Source organism: Vitis vinifera, chromosome 12, assembly GCF_030704535.1.
Source record: "Vitis vinifera cultivar Pinot Noir 40024 chromosome 12, ASM3070453v1".
In the NCBI taxonomy this organism is placed as follows: Eukaryota; Viridiplantae; Streptophyta; class Magnoliopsida; order Vitales; family Vitaceae; genus Vitis; species Vitis vinifera.
The window spans coordinates 5,371,789-5,393,028 of record NC_081816.1 but is presented as its reverse complement, the minus strand read 5'-3'; the positions used below and the strand labels follow the sequence as shown (position 1 = coordinate 5,393,028).

The 21,240-nt window shown below is 34.6% G+C and overlaps 4 protein-coding genes across 7 annotated transcripts; all 4 read right to left on the bottom strand.

The window, feature by feature from the left end:
* Positions 1-1,157: 1,157 nt before the first annotated feature.
* LOC100853570 (glycine-rich protein DOT1) lies at positions 1,158-3,043 on the bottom strand. Of its 3 annotated transcripts, none has more exons than XM_059741089.1 (4): positions 2,729-2,976; positions 2,238-2,375; positions 1,473-1,727; positions 1,158-1,370 (listed from the first exon to the last, which is right to left on the bottom strand). In XM_059741089.1, the coding sequence occupies exons 1-4, from the start codon at positions 2,919-2,921 to the stop codon at positions 1,303-1,305; spliced, it is 654 nt and encodes a 217-aa protein (XP_059597072.1). In that variant the 5' UTR covers positions 2,922-2,976; the 3' UTR covers positions 1,158-1,302. The 3 variants fall into 3 exon arrangements, with proteins under 3 accessions (XP_059597072.1, XP_059597073.1, XP_059597071.1); XM_059741090.1 differs by having other exon boundaries at positions 1,518-1,727; XM_059741088.1 differs by having other exon boundaries at positions 1,158-1,727; positions 2,729-3,043.
* Positions 3,044-6,628: 3,585 nt separating this feature from the next.
* Positions 6,629-7,540, bottom strand: LOC100263637 (uncharacterized). The gene is made up of 2 exons (XM_002268213.5): positions 7,150-7,540; positions 6,629-7,016 (listed from the first exon to the last, which is right to left on the bottom strand). Exons 1-2 carry the CDS (start codon positions 7,247-7,249, stop codon positions 6,808-6,810), a joined length of 309 nt encoding a protein of 102 aa, XP_002268249.1. The 5' UTR covers positions 7,250-7,540; the 3' UTR covers positions 6,629-6,807.
* A 767-nt stretch (positions 7,541-8,307) lies between these two features.
* LOC132254747 (glycine-rich cell wall structural protein-like) lies at positions 8,308-10,513 on the bottom strand. Of its 2 annotated transcripts, none has more exons than XM_059741086.1 (4): positions 10,363-10,513; positions 9,952-10,086; positions 8,643-9,680; positions 8,308-8,594 (listed from the first exon to the last, which is right to left on the bottom strand). In XM_059741086.1, exons 1-4 carry the CDS (start codon positions 10,460-10,462, stop codon positions 8,446-8,448), a joined length of 1,422 nt encoding a protein of 473 aa, XP_059597069.1. In that variant the 5' UTR covers positions 10,463-10,513; the 3' UTR covers positions 8,308-8,445. The 2 variants fall into 2 exon arrangements, with proteins under 2 accessions (XP_059597069.1, XP_059597070.1); XM_059741087.1 differs by having other exon boundaries at positions 8,308-8,579; positions 8,766-9,680.
* A 7,776-nt stretch (positions 10,514-18,289) lies between these two features.
* On the bottom strand, positions 18,290-19,484 carry LOC100267070 (uncharacterized). Its single transcript, XM_010658884.3, has 2 exons — positions 19,239-19,484; positions 18,290-18,945 (listed from the first exon to the last, which is right to left on the bottom strand). Exons 1-2 carry the CDS (start codon positions 19,348-19,350, stop codon positions 18,485-18,487), a joined length of 573 nt encoding a protein of 190 aa, XP_010657186.1. The 5' UTR covers positions 19,351-19,484; the 3' UTR covers positions 18,290-18,484.
* Between the last annotated feature and the right edge of the window lie 1,756 nt (positions 19,485-21,240).

Genomic DNA, 21,240 nt, shown 5'->3' with positions numbered 1-21,240 from the left:
TATTATTATTATTATTATTATTATTATGTTCGTCATATATCATCAAGTAAATTCTACAAATCAATATTATTGTCTGTGCTTGTGAAAAAGTGAGTCACTTACTGAGATTTGATAGGCGTGGGTTGAGGTTGAGCAGTATGACCACAGCACTTAACGCATCCAAGAGGAGTCACACCACAACACCCGTGTTGGCATGCACTTCCTTTTCATCCCCACCACCGCATCTTCTGCATTATGTTTACCTACTTGTCAAAATATGAGGAACTTTGCATGAGAAGCAGCCACATGGAAGCCACGAGTCGCCATGAGGAGAAAACTTTGAATAACCCACTTACGTATACAAAGAAAATGGCAGGATTCCCAAGATTTTCTGGGGGCCGGATTTTGCAACAGGAGCTTTGCAAGGAAAATGGATTCTTCTGGGTCTTCTTTTGTTTGCTAGTACTCTGTCCGTTTCGAAGGCAGTTCACAGTTGTAATCCAAACATCTACAGGTGAGATAACTATCCGTTACTTTTTCTATTTTTCTCTTCTGATGATTTTGAAAAATCAAAAGGTTGTCATTGCTTGGGTGTGGAAATGTTTGAAGGTTCAATTTAGTGTCCAACAATCCAAACAGGTGAGTCGACACCCAAGTCCAACAGTCATTACTAGTACAGCCCAACACATGCTTTTATATTTGCTTCAATGAAAGAGCCATGAAATCCTACATTCTTGACCATGTATACCTCATCAATCAAGGGTACATTAACTAAAAACAATTGCTAATTAAGCCTTAGCCTATGTTGAAAATATAATCATATTAACAATAATTTTGTTGAATCAAAGAAATACCATACTCCTTGGCCACCGCCGCCACCACCCCCCGCCTCCATGTCCACCAAGTTGAAAACACAGAGAGAAAAATATTATTGTAAATGGTGGATTCATGGGGTGGTGGTTATCCTGTTTTATATGTTGACTCGTGGCGTCCATGTGGCTTTCTCAAAATCTGACAGGTAGGATAATTCACTTATTTTTGGCATCATTTTTAATTTTTAAGTTATTAAAAAACAATCACAAGATGACTCCTATATTCCATTAATTTTTCATAATGTTTTGCTTTGTATGCAATTAAAGGAATTTTGTGAGATTTGGACATGGGAAGTGTATCGAAAATTAGGCAGAAAACGTTATTGTTTGCATTGAAGCTTGAAAGTACAGCCTACCATGCGGGGATTTAACCCCCATGGCTTCCTTTATTCTTATTATTTTCACATCATACTACACTATATCGACTTGCGTGGATCGATCAACTCTCAAGTTACGCGCCGCCCCCTCCTCCACGGCCACCACCACCGCCCTTTCCTCCACCGCCTTTTCCTCCGCCACCTCCATGACCACCACCACCTCCACCTCCATGCCCGCCTCCATGACCACCACCATGCCCGCCTCCATGACCACCACCACCACCATGTCCTCCACCGTCTCCACCTCCAAGCAGGCCTCCTCCGCCACCACCGCCCTTTCCTCCGCCACCACCACCATGTCCTCCACCACCTCCACCTCCGTGGCCACCACCATGTCCACCACCATGTCCGCCACCATGTCCGCCACCGTGGCCACCACCATGTCCGCCACCGTGGCCACCACCATGTCCACCACCATGTCCGCCTCCTCCTCCATAACCGCCACCACCTTGAGTACTTGCATCAGCTACCTGGTCCACTTCTGCAGCAGCAGCTTCCACTGCAAAGATAATACCAAATTCGTCATGCATGTTGAAAATTAGGCATACCCCAGTGAAACAATGATGCAATTACAAGATTCTAGGCTGGCGATATTCTCTTGATCACCTTAAAGGTCGAGTTGTTTCCCGGATGGATGCAGTATTATGTACTATGATTTCTTAAAAATCAAGAATATTTATACTTCGATGGGAAAAAAAGTTGGTATTTCTGTACTAACATTTTGAGGTTGAGCCTCATTAGCATTTCTGCAACACTGCTTGCACCCATATTTGACCCTTTTTGCACTTGTACTTCGAATTTTCTATCTGATTTGCTGTAAAATTAATGTTAATAGAACGCCTTGTTCTACATCTAGTTGGAGATTGGGCGACTGACATATCATACTCATTTAGCACTAGTGAAAATAAGAAGAGTCCTAATCACTCTTCTCTTAGCACTTTACAAAAAAAAAAAATGAAAAGCAATTGATAATAGTAATAATAATAATAATAATGAATTTGATAGCGACCTCGTTTAGGCTCGGTTTCTGTAGCATGGACATCAGTAGGTTTGCTGCAGCACTTCATGCACCCATAGCGGCCAGAACCACCGCAGCAACCATACTTGCAGCGGTACTTCGCATCATCGACACTGTTTATTTCCTTCTCTGCACCCACCAGCCATGTAACATGCAAGGTTAACATTTACTTGAATTCTAGAACACATATATACTTACTATTAAACTCTGCGCAATACATGTAATATGGAGACATATATATCAAATCATATGATCAAACTTCTAAAAACTGAAAGGTTGTTCTCTGATTTTGATCTAGTTAGCATTTGAAAAAATTCCATTATTTAGTGTTTTTGTTTTTCTTCAAATACTAGGGGAATATATATAGTTACATGCATGTTATTTCAATATCTCAATATATATAGATAGATGGAAATACTGACAGATAGATAGTCAACTATGAGTCAAACTGAGGAAAAAAAAACAATCAATTTGATATTAACCATTTTTCTCATCTAGAGATGTCTCGGCAGACACAGTGGAGGAGATGAGAAGAAAAGCTGCAAGCAGTAGACTGAGGAAAATAAAAGCCTTGGAATTCATTTTCCCAGGAAGGAAGGTTTTGAGAAGGGATATGTGGAATGGAAATGCTAGCATTCTGAAGCAGTATTTATAGAGGTGGGGGATGATAACCATTCAGGGTGTGTGTCATCTGCCAGCTAACACCATAGATGGGTCTTGAAGATTATTTTGGCCTGATTTTGGCTCATAGTAGTCAGTTCAAAGTTTTATCCTTTGAAGTTTGAAAAAAGCTAGGTGAATGAAGTGAGCTGGGGAAGGACTTATTTGAGGCAAACGGCAAAAGTGGTTTTTGGTAAAGCATAAATAGAATTGTGACATTTGCTCTCATGTTGTTTTGCTGGTAGTTCACTTGGGTTTTTCAGCATTCTGTCCTCACACATTGACCTTGAGGAAAATGCTCGATTTACTGGAAGAGCTTTTCCTACTAACGTAAGTCTCTATAAATAAAATTAGAAGTATTTATCTTACCATATCTTTTTGGGAAAACTATTTGTTGAAAATAGTTGGTAATCTTTTAGACAATGAATATGAGAATTATTTTTCTGATTTTTGGAAAAAGAATAAAAATAATGTTCAGTATGATAATTTTTTTCAAAAACAGTCTTAAAAAATATTTCTTAAAAACAAGTTATTTTTCGAAAACATTTCATATTATTTATCATCTTTCTTAAAAAAATATTGAAAACATCTAATGACTGAGAAGTATAGGACTGCTAGTGTGGCATGGCTCGCGGGAAAAATGAAAGAAAAAGAAAAAAATAAATAAAATAGATTTAAAATTATTAAATTATTTTTATATCTTTTATATTTATTTAAGATATTTTTTTTCTATATAAAAATATAAGTTCTAATTAATTTTAATTATATATATTTTTTATGATAAATTAAATATAAAAAAAAAACTTTTTTAGTATTTTGAAAGCATACAATCATAGTTAAAGTAGATTGAGAATTGGAAGGACCTAAAATTGGGGCCAGCAAGTTCACTAAGAAGTTTGAATGAAAAATAGCTACATTCATTCTTAAAAGCTCTTAGTATATTTATAAAATAAATAAATAAAAGAAAAACAAATAATTTACAGCTAGAAGATGATATAATTGCAACTAGACAGAGGTATCAGTGACCATCCTAGGTATTGAGACATTGTAGATCCTTAATTTTGTCCAGCTCTGTGAAGAATATTGATGTTATCATTCTTCATGTTTGTAGATATGTAAACCCTTGACTTTTCATCATTATCAGAGCTTTTGCTTAACTTATGGCCCTTCCCTTCATCTTTGCTACTAGTACCAATTTTTTTTTTTTTTTTTCTGGGAATTTAATTAATAATCTTTGTACAGTATTTTTTAGGTATATATTAATGGGAACACTCAGTATGTTATAAAGGAAGCTGGCAGGGTCCCAAAGAGTGTGCAAGCTAGCTGTTGAGGTGATGAAATTGGCTAATTGAGGCATGGATAAATGCTTAAAGAAAATCAAAGGGAAACCCATTCATTTGCTACCATTCATTTGCATAAAGCCTGCAAAGTAGCAGAGGCAACAGGGAGAGAAGGAGAAGACAACCCATACACCACTTATTCATAGGGTATTAGACTTGGGGTTTAGTTCTCAGGCGTGGGGTTCATTTTTCGTGTTGTCGTGCGCTTCTTCTGGATTAGAGCAGCACTTTACGCAAAATGTTCTGGCCCCCCCGCCCCAAGCACAGCAACCACGTGTGCAACTGAGAAAGTTAGTTCCTCTTTCATTACCATGGGTTCCTCCTCCATGACCGCCTCCACCATCCTGAGTGCCTGCATCAGCTGCCTGGTTTGCTTTCTCGTCAGCGGCTTCCACTACAGAAATATATACAACTTGTCTTATACATATATTCTTTGAATTTGATATCTGGGCATACCCCAAAATATTTCTTCTGCTAGTTTACTGAATTCTCAAAGTTCGAAAAATGAAAAATTATTCATGGTGTTTTAGCACATCATTTGAAATAAATTTCCTTTTTGCCCGCTTGCAGTCAATTTCTTGCAAATAAGAGTTAAAATAACGAAAAAGGAAAAGGAGCTAGAGAGAGACAATGATGTTGACCATTTTTCTCGTCTAGAGATGTCTCGGCTGACACCATGAAAGAGGTGAGAAGAACAACAGCAAATAGAAGACTAAGGAAAGTAAAAGCCTTGGAATTCATTTTTCCCGGAAGGAAGATTTGGAGATTAAGGGGCGGAATTGATAGCATGCTGCAGCAGGATTTGTAGGGGTGGGGAGCGCAAGATGATGACTAACTGGTGTGTCATTTACCACATAAAGGCACAGATGACCGATGAAAATTAATTTGGCTGGACTTTAGGCTTTCGTATTCAATTCAAAGTCTTATATGTCTAATGAGAAAGAGCTCATACGAGGCAACCGACAAGAGAGTCTGGCTTAGACCTTAAATATCGGCATTATATATGAATAGTCTTAAGACCTTAATTAGTTGTTGCCCAAATTACGGTCCCATGTGATACCGGATGTGGTACCTTGCTTTCATGAACTATAAAACAAATGTATATTTGATTAGCTTGTGAGATAACATATGTTACATAAATTATGATAGACAAATTTAGTCCTTAGCTTTCAATTAACATTTTAATAATGGCCTGTTTGAAAACTTAATTAAAATTTAGCAACATTTTTAAGGGAGAATTATGCTATAAGGAGTCTATTTGTTGATAATGGGCTAAAAGTGCTTATAACTTGTATAATTAATAAAAAAAATATAAAATATGAAAAGATCAAAATACTCGTTAGAGTGTAATCATCTCAGCTAACATATAAAATGAAAAGTAATTATAGTGAGAATTTGTGGTGGGTATATCAAAATTAGATTTTTTGACTATTGGATTTAATCACAACCATTAATTTATTGGTTTTTTATTGAAAGTAATCATCTCAGCTAACATATAAAATGAAAAGTAATTGTAGTGAGAATTTGTGGTGGGTATATCAAAATTATATTTTTTGACTATTGGATTTAATCACAACCATTAATTTATTGGTTTTTTTTATTGAAAGATTGAATTTTAGAGGATACAAATTTAGTAATAATTAAGTAATGATTTTTTATATTATTAAAATATATAATTTATAATAAATAAAAATAATGTATTATCTAATTTTATCTCATTTTTATTTTTATATCAATATTATTTAAAAATATATAATAATAGTTTTTAATTTTTTATCAACCATTTAATAAAAAATTAATTCTTATGAATTAAGGAAGTTGAGTTTATTTTGAATTCTAATTTTATTATATTAAATAACTAAAATTTAAGAAAAATCAATTTCAATATCCATCAATTAAAAATGCATTTTGATTTAATGTAATTCTCATAAATAAATTGAAGTAGATTTTTTTATTTAAAATATTTGTTTATTTCATGAAATAAATAAGGGTAAAAAAAATTTAATTTTAAAAGATAAATTTCACAGTAAAATTATTTAACAATAAGAATCTTTATTTTATAAATAGGATAAATATAAAATAAAAAAATTATAAAATTTTTAAAATGTAGGGAAGAGAAGGGCAAGGTAGAGAGAGAGAGAGAGAGAGAGAGGAGGGCTGCTGGTTAGTTTTTTTAATTTAATGTTCAGGGCATTTTAGAAATTTTTGAAAAATAATATCATTTATCTCTATTTCTACTCTATTATTTAGATTTTGAGCTCAAATATAGGAGGATCTTGGGCCAATCTCAATTGATCTTAAAGCACAATTCTCCTCTTTTTTTAATCCATGAATTAGGTGGTGCTTGATTGGTAGATAGATAGAACAAGAGAGAGTTGAAAGTTGAGGTCTAGAAATGAACTACCTTTCATTTGATACAGCTTCATAACATGATCCACAAGCACTAGAAGCGACCAGGCATGAAAGGGAAGACAATACCCTCATGCATCTTATTCATAATTCCCCATACATTACATAGAGTAATATACGTCAGGGTTCAGTTCCCAGCTGGCATGGGATTCTTAATTTTTCTTGTTGTTGAGAGCTTCTTCTGCACTAGAGCAGCACCTTCTGCATATTTTACGAGGACCCCAAGAACAACAGCCATTTTTGCAACCCAGACTCTGAGCGATACGCCCTCTTCTGTTAGTAACATAACCTGATCCATACCCGCAACCCCCCTGAGTGCTTGCATGAGCTACCTGGTTTACTTGCTGATCAGCTGCTTCCACTGCAAATTAACAGAATTTTAAACTTGTGTTATTATTCTTTAAATTTGAAAATTGAGCACACCCCAAATACAATATATATGTATCCCAAAATATTTTGAACCAAAAGGAAGGAGGAAGGATGGTGATACTAACCATTTTTCTCATCTATAGATATCTTAGCTGACGCAGCTGAGGAGGTGAGAAGAACAGCTGCCAACAGAAGACAGAGGAGAAGAAAAGGCTTGGAATTCATTTTCAATCAAGTAAAGATTTTGAGAAGAGATGAGATGGGATTACTAGCGTTGATTACTTGAAGCAGTAGTTATAGTGGTGGAGGAGCAGCACTAATAAAGGCCAAAAAGAAGTGGGAGAGTTCAAGATGATGACCACTTGAAGTGGTGTGTGACTTGTCACCTAAAAGCATAGGTGGGTATTGAAGATTAATTTGGTTCCATGCTTTCGCTTCCAGCTAGTGTTGATTTCAACCTAGAAAAATAGTTTGAATTTTGAGCAGAGGTTGCTAGGTGGCTGAAGAGGAAGGCTCAAAGGAGGCAAGTGAGAAGTAGGTTAGGAAGTGCTGTCATACTCAATTGACATTGTGAGTTTTGATCTTTTGTTGGCTTGCTCATTAGTCAACTTGGGTTTGTCAGCTTCCCTTCAAGTGCCTTTGCCCAAAGGGATATGCTTGGTCTCCTTTTGGACTTATGGCGTTTGCTTTTGGACTTACGAAGCAACTTTTCGCCACCTCCATCATTTTTCCTTTTTCTTTCAGCCATGTGTCGTACTGCATAGACTATAGACCGCACCTTGATAAATATTAAATCCGAAGAAAGATGATCCGAATAAAACAATACAAATATCCACATCTACACAAAAATATTAGCATTTTCTTTTTTTCTTGTCTCTATCTTCTTATTTCTAATCAATCTACTGTGTCATTCTTGCAAAGGGTAAAGAAAATGGGATGGGCAGTAGCAAGACTTCGATCAATCATGATTGGATTATGTAATCTTCTCATGATTTCAACAGTTGATGAAAGAAGAATACGAAGAAAATGTCTTTTGCAAACTGCATATGATTATTTTTTTAATGAAATTATTAGCAATTAATTTTATGTTAGTAAGAGTAATTGGTTGAAGTTAATCAGAAAATTAATATTCATGAATATGATAATTAAGATGGGATGATGGTAGTGCAGATTAAGTAGGGGATTAATGCCACATTGTGAGTGTGATTAATTATGGTCAGTTGTTAGAAATAGTAGTAGTTAATTGAGGAGAGATAAAAGTAGGAAATTGGGGCACGATCGGATGGAAAGAAAAGAGAGAACCCACATGCATATTATTCATATTTTTATTACGTTACATCCTAGTACATTACATATAGAGGGAGTAGAGTGCATGGCTGCACTTAAACACGTAGGGTCGAAGTGGTTGAGATGTGTCTGCATTAATGCAGCATCTTCCTTCCATTTACACTGTAGTTGCTTCCTTGGCCATCACTTCCTCCTCCGTAGCCTCCTCCTCCGCCACCTCCTCCATGTCCTCCTCCATGACCACCACCTCCACCTCCTCCATGACCACCTCCTCCCCCACCGCCTCCATGACCTCCTCCACCTCCACCACCTCCATGACCGCCTCCACCACCACCATGAGCACCTCCACCTCCACCACCTCCATGACCGCCTCCACCACCACCATGAGCACCTCCACCTCCACCACCTCCATGACCGCTGCCTCCACCTCCTCCATGACCACCTCCTACACCACCTCCTCCACCTTGGTAGCCACCTCCACCTTGACCACCTCCTTGGCCACCACCTTGACCTCCTCCCTGTCCTCCTCCTTGGCCACCGCCTACACCACCTCCTCCTCCTTGGCTGCCACCTCCACTACCCCCTCCACCTTGACCACCTCCTTGGCCACTACCTTGACCGCCTCCCTGTCCTCCTCCTTGACCACCGCCTACACCACCTCCTCCACCTTGGTAGCCACCTCCACCTTGACCACCTCCTTGGCCACCACCTTGACCTCCTCCCTGTCCTCCTCCTTGGCCACCGCCTACACCACCTCCTCCTCCTTGGCTGCCACCTCCACTACCCCCTCCGCCTTGACCACCTCCTTGGCCACCACCTTGACCGCCTCCCTGTCCTCCTCCTTGACCACCGCCTACACCACCTCCTCCACCTTGGTAGCCACCTCCACCTTGACCACCTCCTTGGCCACCACCTTGACCTCCTCCCTGTCCTCCTCCTTGGCCACCGCCTACACCACCTCCTCCTCCTTGGCTGCCACCTCCACTACCCCCTCCACCTTGACCACCTCCTTGGCCACCACCTTGACCGCCTCCCTGTCCTCCTTGGCCACCACCCTGACCACCACCTACACCACCACCTCCCCCTTGACCACCTCCGGTACCACCTCCTTGGCCGCCACCACCCTGCCCTCCTCCATAACCACCACCTCCATGGCCGCCACCTCCGTGTCCACCACCACCACCTCCATGGCCACCACCGCCGCCACCACCTCCATGTCCACCACCACCGCCACCGCCTCCATGTCCACCTCCATGTCCACCACCTCCACCACCACCTCCTCCATGTCCACCACCACCTCCACCTCCGTGCCCTCCTCCATAACCGCCAGCACCATGATTTCTTACATCATCTACATGGTTTGCTTCCGCTGAAAAGATTAAACAAAACTTGTTATATTCTATATTGAGTTTGAAAATTGTGCATGGCCCATCATGTATTATAATCAACAATTACAAAATTGATCCTAAATTTATGCAATCTAACGTATGCAATCTGCTGCAATTCTAAATTTATAGAAAAATATCGATCCTTTAATCAATAGAGTCCATGGAATTGTTTCCCATGACTTTTTTTTCCCTCCTCCCTTGATACCATGCAAAATTGAAAAAAACAGGAGCAGAATGTCTATGGATACTAACGTTTTTGAGGTTCGGCTACCATGGTTCCAGCTTCAACAGCATTTGAGCAACACCTCATGCATCCAAATCTGCCATAGCCACCGCAGCAACCTTGTTGACACCTGGCATTTGCATCATCTAGCTGATTTATATCCTCTGCAACATGTTGATAAAAATTGTTATTTTCTACATTTAATCAGGAATTTGTTCTGTTTAGCAAAATAATATATATCAGATCGAAAATATAGCACAGCTGAATGAAGAGACACGTAAAATTGAAAATCTTTCATTTTCTTTTAAATGCACTGGATTTTTCTGAAGATTGCATGAAACCAGTTATTTCAGAAAACAAAAGAAACAGAAAGGAAAAAAAAAAGAGGTTTTCGGGCAAACAGGGAAAACAAGGAGAGGGGAAGAAATAGCTATACTAACGATTTTTCTCATCTATAGATGTCTCAGCCAACACCACAGAAGAGACCAGAATATCGACTGCAAATAAAAGACTGAGGAAAACGAAAGCCTTGTAATTCATTTTCACTAGCTAGAAAGACTAGAACGGATATGGATTGCTAGCATTTCCTGAACCAGAATTTATAGGGCTGGAGGGGCACTATGAGATGAAAAATGTGGGTGAGAGCAAGACAGCGGAAATTAAAGGGATTTTGTCATATGCCACCTAAAAATTTTGATGCGTTATGAAGATTTTGGCCCCTGGTATTCATTTCAAAGCCCATCTCTTTGATTTTGTGTAGGTTTTGGGGTTTACGTGAAAGCCAGCTGGATGATCTGAGCTGAGGAAGGACTCAGATGCGGCAACTGGCAAATGAATTAAGCTAATTTGCACCGATTGCACCAACATTATGACATTAGATTTCACGTTTTTTTGTTCAATAGTCAATCTGGGTTTTAAATATCCTGTCCTCATGCATATATGAACACAGATTTTTATATGTACTTGTTCAATAGTCAATCTGGGTTTTAAATATCCTGTCCTCATGCATGTATGTACACAGATTTTTATATATAACCTTTCCTCACGCATATGTGAACACAAAATTTTATACACATCCTTTGCTCATTAACATGTGAACACAGGTTTTTGATGTATATCCTCTCCTCATGCATGTCTAAACGCAGGCCAGCTATCCTGATGATCACTTTGTGGGTTTACGTTGTTCGGTGGATCTTCGGGTTTATGAATAAAAAAAAGGGCTCCTGACAGGTATTTTAAGGTGGAACCACTGTAGAATGTGTCGAGCTGAACTAGTATATTTATATGATTAAAACTAGGTATGGATGAATGAGAAATTCAGCTCAAAACAACCTATTTGATACCAGGAGATGTGGTGATTAAAAATAAATAAATAAAGGAAAGAAAAAAAACCTTTAACAAAGTGAAAGTGGGTGAGTTACTGAGTTATTCATGAGTAATTTATTAAATTCTCATCATACAAAACGATAAAAACTCTAACTTTTGCATAAATCATAATATTCAAATATCGTAAAACAATATGATTTTCACAACAGAAAATTGAGAAGAGAAAACATACTTTGATCTATGAGAGATTTATTGAAGAAAATCAACTGTAACAGCAAACTGTGTTTCTCTCTTTTTGACCCCTTACGTTTGATAGATGTTTTACTGATAAAGAGAAAAATTAATATCTCTTTTTTGGGTAGAGAGAGTATAAGTCCCAGAAACACTCATTATCCCACTTTCCATCAAAGTAAGCAGTTAATTATCAAAAAATTTCTCAAAACAGACCAATAGAATTTTAGTTAGTATTATTTATTTATTAAACAATAATTGATATTTCAAACTTAAAGGACACATGGACTTCATAAAAAAATGCTAATAATAGTTGTTGGAAAATGTCTCAAATTTTTATAAATGTTTTTAAAAAAAATATTATATAGAATATTTATAAAGTTGATATATTATTACAATATTGGATTTCTTTATTCAATAAGGAAGATTATTAGGAATACTTCAATATATATTTTAGGTCGTAAGGGAAAATGTTATAAGATGGAGATAGACTTGTAAAAATTATATGAGATGGAGATGCATAGGGATGTGAGGAAAAATGGGAAGTACCTAGTGGATTGAGCAAAAGGCTTAGGGTGAAGATATAAGGAGTGGAGAAACATGAGATGTTTAAAAAATTTATTAGATAACTATTGCTATCCTTTGTAATATTTTCTATGGTATAGTGGAATGATTATCTCTTATCCGTGGATATAGGTATGATTAGTCGAATCACGTTAAAACAGCATGTACATATTTGTGTGGTTGTTTTATCTTTGTGTTCTTGAACTAACATGTTTGTATTAAAGCTTTTATTGACATAACAAACTGCTATCAAAGCCTAGGGTGAAGATTCTTGGAAGAGCCAAAGAGAACAAAACACATGAAGATGACAAAAGGAATTTTAGTTGGAGGTGAAGTTGATTGTTCTCTCTTTGGGATATCATTAAAAAAAAAATGTCTATCATGGAAAGATAGAAAATTGACTTCATGAAATTTGATTCAAGGTAGAGATTATTGAAAATATTTCAGATTCTATTTTTTTGAGCCACTTGGAAAGTCATTTATAACTTCTTAATAGAAAATATTCTTGTAAAGGAGTTTTCTATTACTATAAACGAAATATCGTATTATGAAATGCATATTTAACAATTATAAAATTAGCTTCCTATTTGAAATCTTCCGATGTAATTAGAAAAATATATAGGAAGAGATATGACTAAAAAGTGAGTTTGGTTTTATAGGCGTACTTGGGACTTTGGGATTTGAGAGCTCTAAGGTTGTAATCTCTTCGCATGAATGTAAGCTTTAAGTCAAACCATGTAAATCGTTGTGTGCTTTGTGTGTTTATGTTTTCATTCTCTTATTCTTTTCCCCTTATTATTATTTTGTCATGGTTCTTAACAACAAACTAATATCAAAGCACAAGATGAAGATTTTTGGAAGAATCAAAGGTAACATAGCACACAGAGGATGGCAAAAGGAATTTAGTTGAAGGTGAAGTTAATTGGTCTCTCGTCATGATGTGATACAAAAAGTGTCATAGAGAAATGGAAAATTGACTCAATGAAATTTGATCTAAGGTAGAGGTTGTTGGAAAATATCCTAAATTCCTAATTAGAATAAATTCATTTTTGTAAAGAATATTATATATAATAATTCTTAAGTTGATATATTATTATAATATTATATTTCCTTATTTAATAAGGAAAGTTATTAGGAATAACTCTATAAATATTATAAGTCATGAAAAAAAAAGTTATGAGATTGAAATAGACTTGTAAAAACTATAAGAGACGGATAGAGATGTGAGAAAAAATGGGATGCACTCTTTCAGGAACCTAATAGTTGTATTTATGGTATAGTAAAATGATTTTCTTTCATCGATCTTTGAATGTAAGCATGGTTAGATAAACCATGTTAAAAGCTCATGTACTTTTGTATGGATTGTTTTATCTTTGTGTTCTTGAACTAACAGACACAACAATAGTAAATCCTCATATGGCTTTCATTTGGGTTGTTTTTGGAAACCCTAAACCTATTATGATTTAGTTTTAGAAAAAACCTTTAAATGGGAATTAGATGAAGATTTATTGCAGAGTCAAAATATTAAGATTGTTGGTTGTAATAGAATTTATTGGAATAGTAGTTGATATTTTTTTATTGGTTGACATGTTAGAAATTTTAAAAATTAATTGATGATGATGATGATGATATTAACTATTTCAATGTGGTAGTGTAGTAACTATGTGGAATTGAAATTTATTGGTGATTTATTAGTGTTGAAAATGTCAAAAATTTTAGGTATTGTTATATGTTTAAAATAATTGTTTTATATCATTGGGTATTATTATTTGAGTTGAGATTGAACAATAATATTATATTGTATTAACTTTACATTCATGGTTGTATAGAAAGAAAAATAAAGAAATAGTTGTATGAAATGGAAAGGAAAATGAAAAAAAAAAACCAAAAAGGGCAATTTATGAAAAAAAAAAAAAAAAAAACGAAAAGACTTTCAAGAGAATGAATTAAAAAGAGAGTAAGATTGTTTGTATGAAAGACAGTTTATCCTATGAATACTTTGAATGAGGAGTGTATTAAGGTGTGGACACATATCATTTGGTGAAAGTTTGAAAACAAAATTGCACTATATATGATTGTGTGTACATGATCATTATCATGAGTGTAAATTTCATATATTTGAGTTTTAATTATAGTGAGTCATATGCTTTTATATATTTTAAATATTTCATAAGGTGAGTGTTCCAATGAATTGAAATTCCCTATGTTATTAACTTAATTAACCTAAATATGTTAGGTCGTAAATATGCTAATATTAAATAAATATTCTATGTTATGTATCAAACTCTTGACATGTTCATCTCATTAAAATCTAATCAGTCTTAATCGTGGATAACTATGGTGTTTTAATATTCATGTTAAGCTCTTATATAATGTAAACTATTATATTTTCCCTCGAGTGTAAACACCCTTACTCAACATACGAGAAATGTTCACACCTTTCCCTTTTTAGATGCAGAAAAAATTAATTCCTATTGGAACTCCTAAAAAGACTTCAAAGAAATGAAAATCATAATTACCTTGATTCTTTTGTAATTATCTCAAATGTAATAGTTTATGTTTAACTTGTATAGTGTAATTTGTTATTGAATTATTATAATATTTAGATTTACGATTAATTTTTGTTATAGTAAATTTTAAGGGTCTCCAACGGGCCAGGCGGGCCACTGAGCCCGTTGACTAGTCAACGGGCTGGTCGGGCCGGGTCCTTGGTAAATCTAAGGCCCGTGGGCCCTCAAGTTGGGCGGGCCTACGAGCTTGGGTGGGCTTAGGTAAAAATTAAAATGCCTTTTGAGTTTGAAAGGGAGGGGGATTCGAACCCCTTGGCTTATGGATTTTAAGGAGAGCCAACCACCAATTGAGCTGACCTTCTTTTGTGTAATAATTTTACATTAGTTATATATATATTAGAAATGTTGTATGATTTTTGAAAAAAAAATAAAAATGAGTTGACTGTTCAACAGTCACATGACCGTTGAACAGTCATCTTGGCATTTAAAAAAAAAAATTAAATCCTAACGGTCACATACCTCCCTATAAGTATTAAACACCCTCAATTTATTTTATTCTCTCAACTGTCAAGCTCTCTCCCATTCCACAATATTTCCAATTATTGCATTTTGTCTCAAATTATTCAATATTATTGATGGTGAAAAACAAGCATTAGTGGCTCAAAGAGTTCGAATTTGAAGGAATTTTTGCTTCAGTTCTCCAATTTAGTAACATACTTCACCTTTTCTTTTATTTATTTGTTACATTTTAATTTTACATTTATTATTTTTAGCATAATATTTTATCAATAATTATAATTATGGCAAGTGGTTCTTATTCTTCATCTAATGCATGTGATAGAAAAAAATTTACTTCAAATATATGGAATTTTTTATAGAATAGAAATAAATTTAGAAAATAAAAATAAAAAAATAAAATCAAAATGTAAAATTTGTAACAAACTTCTTAGTGGTGGCTCAAATACAGGTACAAGTCATTTAAAAAGGCATCATGAAAATTGTAAAACTAAAAATAATGTAGATATTAGAAATTATATGCAATTAGATAAAGATGAAAGTGGAAATTTAAAAACATTTTCTTATGATGAATCTTATTGTCGTGAAGAAATGATTGGTTATATAATAAGAGCATAACAACCTTTCAATTTCATAGAAACTCATGATTATATGGGAATAATGCAACGAGCTGTTAATCCTCAGTTTCAAGGTTGCTTTGGAAATACAGTTAAAAGAAGTCTTATAAAAAAATTTGAAACACAAAAAGAAAATTTAAATTTTTTTTTGCAAATTTTGAAGGAAGAATTTGTTTAACATGTGATATTTGGACATCTTTAACTCACAGAGGTTTTTTTATGTATAACTGCTCATTATATTGATAATGAATGAAAATTAAATAAAAGAATTATTTCATTTAAAATAATAAATGCTCCACATAATGGTAAAAATATAGCATCTTTAATAAATGATGAAATTATAGATTTTGGCATTCGTGATAATGCTTCTAATAATGATGTTGTAGTATGTAGATTAAAACGATATTGACAAATAAAAGAAGATCAATGTAAAATATTTCATGTGCATTGTTGTGCACGCATTTTAAATTTAATTGTAAAATATGGATTAAAACATGTTGATGATACATTATAAAAAATTAGAGGCATTGCTGCGGGTCTTAATAGTTCTCAAGCAAAACATGAATTATTTTTTTATTGTTGCAAAATGTTAAATATGAAAAAAAGAAATATAAATCTGGATATGCCCACTAGATGGAATTCCACTTATAAACTTTTACAAACTATTATAAAATATAGAAAAGTAATAGAACTATATGAAATACAATTAATTAGCAATGATTGTGAAGTAGATATTGATGTATTAAATGATTATGATTGACATATTGCAGATCTTTTAAGAGATCGTTTTGAAGTATTTGATACTTCAACAAAAAAAAATTTGTGGTGTATATTATCCATCTTCAAATCGAGTTGTCATGCAAATAACTAATATTTTTATTGTACTTCAAAAATATTTAAATTTGGATATATTTAATGATGCAATATTTGCAATGATAGAAAAATTTAGAAAATATTGGGGAGAAATACCTTTAATTTTTTATTTTGGTTTAATTGTGGACCCTAGATTGAAATTTGAAGCTTTGGATGAATGGTTAACAATTATTTATTTTAATGACCAAATAAAAATTGAAGAAATTAAAAATGAAATAAATTCATTATTATATAATTTATATAACTATTATAAAGAAAAATATGGTAATGATATTAGTTTTATTAAATTACCACCTACATCTACAAGCTCTTCATCTTTTTATAAAGGAGCTCTAGAAATGTTGAAAATTCGAAAGAAGACAACAAATAGTTCTCCAAACAACACAACAAATATCCTGTGTTTTCTATCATTGCTTGTGATGTACTAACAGTTCCTGTGAGTACAGTTGCATCAGAAGCTGCTTTTAGTACAGGTGGAAGAGTAGTTAGTGATAAACGATGCAGCTTAGCGCCAGATTCTATTGAAGCAAATATATGTGTGAAAGACTGGGCAATAGCAGATAAAAGGATATTTGATTCTATTCAAGAAGAAAATATGCTTACCGATATGGAAAAACTAAAATCATCAAGATCTTCATGGATTTGCGATAGTTCGCCATCACCGCCAAAAGATAATGATTAAAATATTTTACTAAATGTATGTCATATTTTTATTTTTATTTTTTGTGGTTGAAAAGTACAAATGATTGACAAATAAGTAGGTGTCAACCTAGTTGGAATGTACTTATTTTGTAGTGATGTAAACTTTTCCCACATTTTCAAATGTAATGTATATATTCAATGAATAAAATAGTTAGCAATGAATATTTTTATTAATGTAGCATTTTCTATTTTTTGAATATCTTTTTTTTTTATATATATATATACATTTCTTTTAAGTGGCGGGCCGGCCCAGGCCTAAATTGGGGGTCGTGGCCCGGCCCATCCCAGAAATGGGCTCGGGCCTGGGCCGAGCTGTGGGCTGTGGGCTTTTTGGAGACCCTATTAGTAATTAAGACTTACCTATAGATGATTCTTGTATTATAGTTATTAGTATTATTTTATTTATTAATTTAAGACTAAACTATTTAGAGGAAATTGTTTGACTAGTTGATTGCTAGCTAAGATAGAAGTAACCGTTAGGGTCAAATTTTTGACTTGGAGTCATGATTTGGGTTTTGGATTGCCTAGAATTCGACACATGACACATGCACTCTCGGATCTTAGAATTTATTCATCAATGGTTCGTCAGTTCTCATTAATATTGCCTCCATCACTATGTGCCTGGTGCGGGGCTCATCCCAGGGAGCCATAATCCATTTAATTTTGTATGCCTCCTCTTACACCCCAGTATTTTGTTGGCAACTTGTGAACCACATTTTGAAAGGGAAAACAATGCCTCTAGTCCCTATGCTATGCAGATAACTACATTCAATATTTCAGACAAAAAAAATGGCATTGAATGCAATGAGCCTCATCACTGAAGCTTACAGTAGGCTCTCTGTCTCCATCCGTTTGTATCAAAGCTAGTTTTTCAAATGAAGTAAAAATCTATGATAGCAAAATGAAAATGGCTATTTTTTCTTTCTTTAATTAAAGACAAAAGGGTTGTTGATTTTGCTACTAAACAAGACATGATCATTTTAAGTATTTGGACAATCACAAGGATATGTCCAATATTTTTACATTAATTAACCAGGTAGAGCATGTGTGGAGACCTAAGCATCCACCCATGATTTTATTACTACTTCTCATGAAGTATTGGTACACAGTAATGCACAAGCACTTCTAATGAAGTATTGGACCTATTGGTACACACACTACACAAGCAATAATATACATATGATATTGCAATATAGCTAATTAACTGATAATCATTTGCTTCTTCAGTTCTGAGGCTTGGCTTTAGTTTCTGCCTCAACAGCCTCACCTGCATAAGAGCAACACCTCCTGCAACCTCTTCCGTAGGACCCACCACTGCAGCAACCATACCGGCAATACCCTCCTCCATAGCCTCCACGGCCCTGATTACCACCATAACCTCCACGGCCAGAGCCTCCGCGGCCAGGGTACCCTCCATATCCACCACCTGGGTAGCCTCCGTTTCCGCCACCTGGGTAGCCTCCGTTTCCGCCACCTGGGTAGCCTCCGTTTCCGCCACCTGGGTATCCTCCGTTTCCGCCACCTGGGTATCCTCCGTTTCCGCCACCTGGGTATCCACCGTTTCCGCCACCTGGGTATCCTCCGTATCCCCCACCTGGGTATCCTCCATTTCCGCCACCTGGGTACCCTCCATAGCCAGGGTACTTGGCATCATCTACCCCATTTGTCTTTGCTGCCACCTCAGCTGCAGTTTTGAGGTATATCAAATTAATGTAATAGACATTTGTCTATAGCAGTATAAGGCATATATAAACATGTATATAACTCAAGAGGTTCCTTTGATAGAATCTATATATGGTTCTAGTCTAAGGTTAATAAAAATAGTTGAGTATTTGGAAGCTTATATTAGACTGAAAGTCCACTCTCCATGTATAGGTATCCTTACTGATAATTCACTCATACATTCATATATAGTGTATGAATGACAAAACCAGCGTTACATGGGGAAAAATAAATAAATAAATGAAGCAAACTCACTCTTTTTTTGTTCAGTGGAGGTCTCAGCCAAGTCCCTAGCGGCCACCTCTGAAGAGATGAGAAGAAGAACAGCCCATAAAAGAGCCAGGAAAACAAAAGCCTTGGAACCCATTTTCCCTATGGTGAACTCTTAAAGAAAGGGCTGGAGAAGGATGAAGTATGTACACCAGTGCCTCCTGACCTCCATTTATAGGCAATAAGAGATGTTGCTAGAGAGAGCAACCATTAAGAAGCATGCAGACGTGACCCACATTGTAGTTGGGTGTTGGAAGGCTGGCTTTTATTTCATTAGGCAATCAGATCTTATCTTATATATAATAAAATTTCTGAAAAAATAAAAAAGTTGAGTTTTCCTTTTTCGGTTTGACTTTCATTACATCAATCTGTGTCGGATAAGGGAGAAGTCTCATGATTTTGGGTCGGTGGTTGAATCTTAAAAAGCAGAAGTCTCATGATTAGTGTACCAAACCGATTTTTATGAAAGAAAATCCTAGGTAACCATGACATGGTTTTGACCGGATAAAAATCACTTATAAAAATAAAATAAAACAAAACTTATTTTATAACATATGGACTAAAAGAGGACTTTAATTTGAATTAAGTGAGCCTTTTATATATATATATATATATATATATATATATATATATATATTAAGAATAATAATAATAATAATAATAGAATATCATTTCTGTTGGGTCAAAGTTGGAAGGTTTTGTGGGAAACCGGCTACAAGAAGAGTGTTATTGCCGCATTGATTGGACTCAACCAATACCCAGTCGGTTCATTATTAGCTTCTGTGGTGTACCGTGTACCTTTTATGGGGTACATTTGAAACCAAGGGGTTTTGGTCTATTACTATCATTTGAAAATAAATAAATAAATAAAATAAAAAATCCTGTTCAGTTGATTGAGAAAATTCCACACTAAACAAAACATGCTTTTGTAACAAATGATTTATCATTTTATTATGTTTGGTTACTAAAAATTTTGAGAAAAAAATGTGATGGAAGTAAAATAAAGAGAAAAAGTGGAACAAAAGAAAAATGAAAGAAAATAAAAAATAGATTCAAATTAATAAATTATTTTTATATATTTCTTCGAATTCATTTCACTTAATTTCATCTATCATATCAAGATTCAACAATTTTAAAATGTATAAATTTATAACTAATTTTAATTAGTTATAATTTTCTTTAAAAAAAGTTATGGTGAAGCCAAATAAGAGAAAATCATTTTTCTTAACATTGTTTTTCTTTTTTTAGTACTTTGGGGAAACCAGACATAGCCCAAATTAAATTGATTTTCCTTAAAGTTGGCACTAAATTGCCCACCATGATTTTTAATCCATTTATGAGACATGTGGAAAAATATTCAAAATAAAATACGTAGAAAAATGACTTGTTGGTAAAAGTTTAGGTTTTTCATTATCGATTTATTTGGCTCCAATCAACCCCAAATTAAAGTGAATAATATAATTTTTTTAATATAATGTTAATATTATAAAAGTTTTATTAAATAATAAATAAGGTTCTTATTAGAAGTACCTTATATAGAGCTCTTTTTAAAATGGCCCTTATGATCTTAAAACGATACTTATATAGCGTCAAAATTTTTTTTCCCTATTCGATATGAGATATTACAAACACCTTTCATGTGATACAATGTTATTATTGTGTCGGAGGATTATAAGGTCAAACAAACAAACACCTTATATGAACCTAAACAAATCCACACCCCAGAGTCGAGATCAACTCTAATACCATTTCTATAATGACTCGCACTCAATCATACAAATATTGTCTATTGTAAGCCCAAATGAGTCCTCACAATTTTAAACGCTTGTATAAGATTAAGAGAAATTTATATATATATAGCGTTAAAAACTTTCGTTCTTATCTGATATGAGATATTACAATAAATTTATTTTAAAAAATTAACCAAACAAATACAAAATATTTTGTTAAAAGAATGCTTAAGTTATTCTAAAAAGAATAAGAGCAC